This window comes from Nelumbo lutea, chromosome 8 (genome assembly GCF_056320005.1).
Source record: "Nelumbo lutea isolate HS-2025 chromosome 8, American lotus-T2T, whole genome shotgun sequence".
Taxonomy (NCBI): Eukaryota; Viridiplantae; Streptophyta; class Magnoliopsida; order Proteales; family Nelumbonaceae; genus Nelumbo; species Nelumbo lutea.
Window position 1 is genome coordinate 49,615,465 of NC_142691.1, and position 8,422 is coordinate 49,623,886.

General features: G+C 38.4%; 1 protein-coding gene across 1 annotated transcript; it reads right to left on the reverse strand.

Moving 5' to 3' along the window:
- Positions 1-5,335: 5,335 nt before the first annotated feature.
- LOC148844102 (putative glucan endo-1,3-beta-glucosidase GVI) lies at positions 5,336-6,550 on the reverse strand. Its single transcript, XM_088956892.1, has 2 exons — positions 6,461-6,550; positions 5,336-6,288 (listed from the first exon to the last, which is right to left on the reverse strand). The coding sequence occupies exons 1-2, from the start codon at positions 6,513-6,515 to the stop codon at positions 5,336-5,338; spliced, it is 1,008 nt and encodes a 335-aa protein (XP_088813018.1). The 5' UTR covers positions 6,516-6,550.
- Between the last annotated feature and the right edge of the window lie 1,872 nt (positions 6,551-8,422).

Consider the following 8,422-nt stretch of genomic DNA (forward strand, 5'->3'; position numbering starts at 1 on the left):
GCTCGAACCAAACTAGGAAGGACCATACAGAATTACTAGAGTTCTAGGACCCAACACCTATAGGCTCAAAGACCTCGACGATTAACCAATACCGAGGAGTTAGAACACAGGGAATCTTTGAAATATATTATCAGTAATTTGATGATTAATGAAGAATGCTTTATCAAGCCACATGCCACATGTTTGATCATCCAACACACACACACACACACCACTCACGACACAACACCACACACACATCATGTAAGCTACACTACACAGCCACACTACACAACCGCACAACACTCATCACATGCCGCGCAACACATGCGAAGCTCAGCACACTCCATTGACTTTGTTGATCTTTGAATGGCCTGAGCCTATGATGCATAGCTTGGTAGCGTATGATCGACCAAATAATTTGACTCAGCTATCGACTGCCCAAGCCTAAGGTGGAGAAGAATGCCCCCGCTCATCAGGGCTTGAGGGTGGTCATTAAACTCCACATGCCCACTGACATGCAGTTAGTTAGAGCTAGCCGAACAATGGCCAACCCTTGAAGAGCCCCAAAAGGTTTCCAAGACCAGAAACAGAGCATCCCAGAGATGAGAAATCGGAATATACTCTGGCTCCACTAGCCATAGACTGAAGATCTTGGCCAACCTTAGACCTTGACCGAGGCAAGGCCGAGGAACCCAAAAAAATCTGAAAAAAAAGAAAGAGAGAGACAACACACAAGTTCGAAATAGAAAAAAGTATCTTCATTAGATTAACAATCAATACAGCATTCAAAGCTTGGCATACCGAGCCATTACAAGAACCGGAAAGACAAAGGAAAACCCTGCAGCTATTCAATCATCGGTGGGGGAATCAGTGGCCTCATCACCATCCTCACCATCCTCGTCGCTGTCAACCTCCTTATCAAGGTTATATGAAGCAGGTTGGGTGTCCAAGTCGTATGCCTCCCAAGTCTATGCAATCTCTCCTAACTCTGGACAGTGACATAGTGTCCTTCTATGAAATACATTGAATCCGGCCTCAAAGGAAGCTAAGGCATATTGATCAATCTTTCGCTGGTACTCCATTGAGGCCTTGTACTGATCTACTGCTACCTCGGTGGCCTCCTACCTCAGTTGCTCCTTCTCCGCATTTAACTCGGCAATCTTCTACTTCAGGCTATGTACCACGTTCACCTACTCAGCTAACTGAGTTTCAACTCGGCCACCTCCTTCTCTAGTGCGGTTGACCGCTCCCCGATTGCCTGAAACTTGACCAATTGAGCCTTCATCTATAGATACTCAGAGTGCTCTTTCTCGTACATTCCCCGCAAGTTCCAGAGCTGATCAAATACAACAATTGCCAAGCATGTGTTCTATTGACATAAGAAATATTCTTAGCACAAAGAAACTTACTTAAAGCAACGAAAGCAAGTATGAACTTACTTAAGGCGCTGCCCGAATGAGTGAACATTCAAGGCACCATTTCTAGTACTCTCTACCTCCTCGGTAATGTATGTCATCATCTTTCTGCGGAGCAGCTACTCGGGAACCCCAGGAGTCTCTAGCTCATCCCTTCTATGGACCAACCAACGTGGCATATGGATGTTCGAGTTGCTACCCTCGACTTCACTCTACGGAGGAACGGTAGTCCGACGAATGTCCTCAAGGTCCACGACTACGATGTCCTTGTCATTATTTCCTCACTACCAAGCTCTTTTTTGGTGATGGGAAACCTCTTAGAAGACCTTAGTAGAGGAACTACCGTTGGGCAAACTTGTGGCTGCACACTAGCTCGGTTCTGCCTTTGCCAATTCTCCCTCATTCGGTGCACAATCTCCTTCTCGTTGGCCACCTCCACACCTGCACCGTGGAACCGTAATGATAAGTACGAGCTCAAAAAGAGAAAACAATGATTCGACGTGTTGAAACCATAACTTTGTTCGCTCGTCTTTGGCTTGTTGTTTTCTCTCTCAACCCAAATGATGTTGAACCTGTACGACCCAATGGGTACCCTTGACCTAACCTACCCTAACCCTAATAAGTCACTTGACCCATATGACCCATTGTTGGAATGGGTGGGTGGGTCAGGGTCAAAATTGCAAGCCCTGCTTCTAGTCCCTTCAATTTGAAAAATAGCTAATATTAATATTTATCATGTTTTCTCCACTTCTATTTTTTTGCAAGCTCTTATAAGAAGATCATTTCATTTTAATTCTTATTGATCAAACTTCTTCATACATTGGGATCAAATGGGGAATGCATATGGACTTCTTTATCCCTTCTGAGTGCACTCTTGGTAGTGCTTTGTTGATCAAGTGTCAGCCAATAACAACTACTTTTTCCACCACAACCAACATCTTTTCCTTTTTTTTTCCTTTATGTGTGTTTGGTTTGAAGGAAAGAGTAGGAAAAGTAAAGAAACGTTTACAAATTCACATAATATGCCTCTACTTTTGCAAGTCCCTATTCGTACAAATTCATATAATATAGGAAATATTGAAGTGATGCTTATGTGGCAGCATTTATTCAATAAACACCCACGGATCCAAATATATGTACATATCATGACTGATGACTAATTTTTATCATTTCTTCTTATTGATAAAGTTCACTTTATCTTCAGCATAGCATTAATTTTCCTCTATCTTGACTCTTTCTTAGTTGATTAATTTGTTGTAGAAAAATAATGAACTAGTGTTTCTCCATCTTTGATTCAGACAACATGCATGACATAAAAATCCATTTCTTTTATTTTGGATTTTGTAGTCAAAAGGACTAGAGACAAGTGACCCAAACTTCTTACATCAACCGTATTAGCATCTGAATGAAGTTATTCATATATATAACTAAAAGAAAATCTTTTTTGTAAGCTTAAAATTTTCGTGATACTCCTTATATTGGTCGTCTCGTATTGTATCATAACTCCCGAAAACTTCAAATAAGGGGTATTTTGTATTTTAACCGGTTTCAGGGGTAAATAAACATAAAACCAACCCCCTGAAGTCATTTTGAAAAAAAATTATTAGGTATTGAAAGATCCGATACACCTGTTTTTGTGCATCAAATATATCGATCCTTAAATTTAAACCTTATCTTTTTGAATATCATCATTCATCACACATGCATTTGACCATGCAAATGCATAGTCATTTACGCATCCTAATGGTTGTTCATTATTTTTGGATTAGTCAATGATATCAATTAGTCTATTATTCATTATAATGCAGTCTTTGGATTAAAATAAAGGACATGATTTATTTTTACTACTACCTAAACAATGGGACTTGGGGATGCCATTAACTAAGTCATTTACGCATCCTAATGGTTGTTAATGATAGAAATTTTTATAATAATACATAGTAACATCATATGTAAATTTCTTATAAGAAGAAGGTCAATTTAAAACTGGGATTCGACTATATGATGCTGGGAAGACATGATACTGCACGAAAAATTTATAACCAATCAACCAGCATCATAAAAGTAATACCCAATTAGGTGGTTTTTCATCAAAATTCAGGGGATTTGGTTAAAGCCTTTCCAATATTACATCTTTCCGACATTATAGATTTTTCCTTGAAACTGTAAACTATATAGATTCCTCAATTCGGTCTTTTGCAGAAGCAACAATTCTATGTTTATCAACTCTTCCAATCGGATAGCCCTCCTGGGCCCGACTTTGATGCATGGTTTTAAGAACCTGATTGCTTATCATTTGAGCATGTGGTTCTATGTTCTAAATAATCAAGTTTTGCAGGCTGTACACTAATTGTGAACTGACTTTTGCTTCTTTTACAAGAGAGGAAATGGTCCCTATTCGGGGGATCATTTCCTCTTTAAAAGGAAAATTTTCTCCCAGCTTTTCAGTGTTAACTTTTGGCTTTTGTGAGGTGGAAACTTCTTTTAATTGCTTCTCCTAACCAAAACTTTAGTCCTCACAAAGGGACCCTTAGATTAAAATGCAAATTAGGCCCTGAACTTCTTACAACCTTTTGTATCCTCTGTTCTTAGAATGTTCTAGTTTGCTTATAAAAAATAGATATGCCAATTGTGTTGATTTTATATTTTTATTTAACCATGTTTTCGGTTAGGAGTGCAAACGGATCGGATCATGATCCAATCTGATCCGAAGTCCAATCTTATATTCTTGGATTCGGATAGCCCCATTTCAGAATTTGGATCAGATCGTATTGGATAATAGGTTTTGATTAGATATTGGATCGAATTCAATTCACCCCTATTTGATCCGAGAAGATCCAATCTGATATATATTATTTATTTACATAAATATAACACATATATAAATACATGTATGTATATATGTATATATATATATATATATATATATATATATATATATATATATATGGTATTCGATCGATTCATAGATCTAGACGTGTGGTATCGGCCGGACGTATCCTAATCACCCATCACCAACCATTGCCAATCGCCGCCACTTGCTCCCAGCTATTCCTCCTCTCAAGCAACTTTGACTAGAAAAAGGGGCTTCCACATTGAGGACTTGAGGTAAACACACACTAGAACTTATTCTCTAAGTCTCCTCTCTTACTTGGTCCGACCCCACATAACTCTTGGCTAATTTGATTGTTAGAGTTTCTACCCCTGGAATAACTCTTGAGCCCTATGACATCTTCTTTCTCTCAACAGATTGGATCCATCAGTCTCGGACACTGAAAATTACGTTGTTGCCCTTGGCACCTTATTTGGCAACAACATATATATGCTACTTATTTATTTATAAATATATTACCTCTATTGCATTTTTGTAAATTAGTTTTTTTCATTATTTAAATTATTATATTTTATTTTTCTTTTAATAATTTATTATTTTTTAAGAAATCAAATCGGATCAGATCAGACCCAAAATCCGACTTCCTTATTAGATTCGAATTAAGACCCATATTTATCAGATCTAATCATCGGATTAGATTGAATTTACAATTAATAGTATTGGATCAGATTCAAATATACTCTGATTTAAATCCAATCTTATCCATTTGCATCCCTACTTTCAGTAGGACCTATCAAATGGTGGGTTCTAATCTTAGCATATACAGATGGTAACTTAAGAGGGCATTCACAGTTGTTATGATGAGAGCACCCACGTGTAATTTGTGTTCATTAATTTGTTTTTTTATCTTTGGCATAAGAGTTGGGATTTGCACAAAATATACTCATCAAATAATTTGTGCTCATATATATAGAAAGAATTCAAGTATATCCTCTGCAAAATAAAATAATAAATAAAGGAAACTAATTAAAAGAATTAAAAGAGATACGCTACAAAAAATTATACCATACTCTCTCTCTCTCTCACACACACACAAACACACTAATTAAGCAAAATTGACATGATACACTTCAGTCATATCAGGGTAATAGATCCCAAAGTTCTGTTCAGTCCCTTCAGGCTTCTTGTTCTCATTAAACATGGCAAAGAGATAAGTTTCTATGCTCCTGCCTGGCCTCCTTGGTGTACCAGACCCTGACGACACATGTGCAACCAAGTTGTTGATATAAGTCCGAGCATTGGTGATGGTTGCAATGTCACCGTTTCCGGCCGACGGCCACCCAGTCTCGGCGACGACGATATCAACATTTGGGCCACCGACCTTCTCCAGTGATGAGTACAATGTATCAACCATAGCATCAAAAAGGTTGGTGTATTGGAGGGATCCATCTACTGTAACCACAGTCTTAGATGTCAACAATGCATAGTCCAATTGCATATTTTTAGGGTCACCAGCGTAGGCAAAGTAAGGGTAGATGTTCGCAAGTAGAGGGCTCTTGTTGGCTTCCAGGAACCTTGTGATGGGTACCATGTCTGAAGCAGCTTCAGCTGAAAACGTTCCTTGAGATGGAGGAAAAGAAGAAGAACCCAAAACTTGCATGAAAACACATGTAGTAACTGGGATTGTGAGCCCTGCAGCCTTCAATGCAGTGTCCAGGTTCTGCATGGCTGGAAGTACGTAGGCTGATAACGGCCCTGGGATGACTTCATTTCCGGCTGATATATACCTGAATCGCACAGTAGATGTGTAGGGTATGACATTGGTGTTCACCCAAGAAGCTGCAAAGGATGTATCAGTTGAGAGTTGCTGAAGATCTTGGTTCCGGACTCCCAGAATAACTTGGATTCCAGACCCCTGTAGAGCTCTCAGAACACCGCTGTTGGGATAAAAAATGCGAATTTTCTGAATGTTTCTTGATTTCATGAGGGCTATCACACTGTCTGGGGCTGGGAGGTTGTCACCAAGTAATCCATAGTTCACACCCACGCTTTGAGCTTCTGCATCAAATAAGAGAAGCAGATCTGGTGAATATATATTATTAGCTTAATTATCTCAGAACATGAACTATTTAAATCTCATGGTAATCAAGCTGTTAATGGAGGATTAATTGTTCATTCTTTTGGGTGTTGGGGCAGTAGGCAAAGTGAAGAATAAGTGAGAAGAGAATACCAGAGTGATCAAGGAGGAGGACAAAAAAGAAAAACAACAATCGGTGATGATCCATTGAACCAAAGCCTGTGATGAGATGCCTAGCTTGAGTACTCTCTAGCTTGTTTCTCTTAGTTGCAACCACCCTTTGGTGTGTATGTATATATAGCAAACTAAAAACAGTATAAGCAAGTCGATGAGCTACCTACCAAAGCGAGTACTTGTTCAAATCCTTATAATAAGGAATATTTCTAAATAAATATTCCTACCTACCAAAGGGTGTGTATGAATATATACCACCCTTTCCCACATTTCTCACAAATAGGAATATTTTTAAATAATATAAAAAGGGTGATAATAAGTGAAGTAGCCAACACAAACACATACACAAATCAATAAATAAATAATAAAAAGTGATTCTTTTGTTTTGATAATTGGCTAGGGAGTGTTTTTCTGGTCTTTGAAGAAAAAAAAAAAAAAAGCACTATTAATCAGACTTAGGGGGCACCTAATTCATAATCACCATATTGGATGTGTGTGTATTTGTTATAATTTGAATTATGAGGAATTATGTAAATATTGAAGCATGAAAGAGAAGCGAAAATTAGAATATTTAATCCCAAAGACAAGGTCAAAAATAACATTGAGAAAGGTCGACCCCATGCTTTTAATTTTATTCTTTTTAAATCAAATTTCCATGAAATGAAAGAGACAGTGCACCAAATTTTTATTTGTTCAACACTAGCAAGGGACTAAGTCTTCTAATTTTGACACTAATAGGACAAAGAGGAGGTCTTCCTTTATATATACAAACTCTAGAAGATTTGAAACCGGAACTACTCTGCTGGCCCCTGTTGAATAACTCAACTCAAATTAAAGGGTGTTGGAGCTAACTCTTGAATTCGAATAATATATAGAGCAACCAACAGGAAGGGAGTTCCAAATAAGGCAGCTCCTTGGAGATTTTGCTCAAGGCCCATGTATATACTAGGCTTTTAGAGGTAGAACCACAATGTTATATGCAATATGAATTAGAGGTGTAAATTGGGCCGTGTCACCCGTGGCTCGGCATGGCTTGGCCCGACTTTGGATCGGCCCAACACGACCCGGCATGATGGCACACATGTCGTTTTACATCCGTCACGATTGTGTGGGCCGTGTTGCTCGTGGCCCTCATACCAGCACGGCTCAAATATATATTATTTATATATATTATATATATATATTTATATATAATATTATATAAATTATAATTATATAATAATATAATATATAATATATTAATAAAATAAATAATTGTTTTTAATTTTATTATACTAATTTATTTAATTATTGTATATATAAGTAGTTTTATACATGAAAATAAATATAAAACTAAGATTTTAAGTTTTTTTTCAATTTTTTTAAATAAATAACTTTGACCTGGTCCACAGCTTGGCCTGGCCTAAGGCTTGGACCAGAGGCTAGCCTGGCCCGTGGAACAACATGACACGGAACAGGTCTGCATGGGCTTGGACCATGGGCCACGTCAGGCCAACACCCCCTGCTATCCTTAGGGAGGGTGGCAAGGCTCGGGATGGCCTGCGGGCCGACATGGCACGGCCCGCACTTTGCGTGGGCCACCTGCTTGTTACGGCATGCAGGCCTGGCATAGCCAATTTTACACCTCTAACTATGAATACATAGTTATCCTAACTAATGGAAGTTGGAGAGTATTTTTGTTGCAGAACTCCACTTAGAAGAGTATTTTTGTTGCAGAACTCCACTTAGAAGCATGCACAAAATCATTGTTCATTCTTTGACTGAGAACGCAAGAAGGGTTTGAGGTGGCATAGAATCTCGAAATCATTGAAATACAAGTTCAGAAACCTATAGGAAAGCTCCTTGCATGCACAAATCACTTGAGAAGGCTCCTTGCATGCATGAATAGATCGATTAGGAGAGGGGAGGATTCCTTTCATCGATTGGGAGAAGTACCCTGGT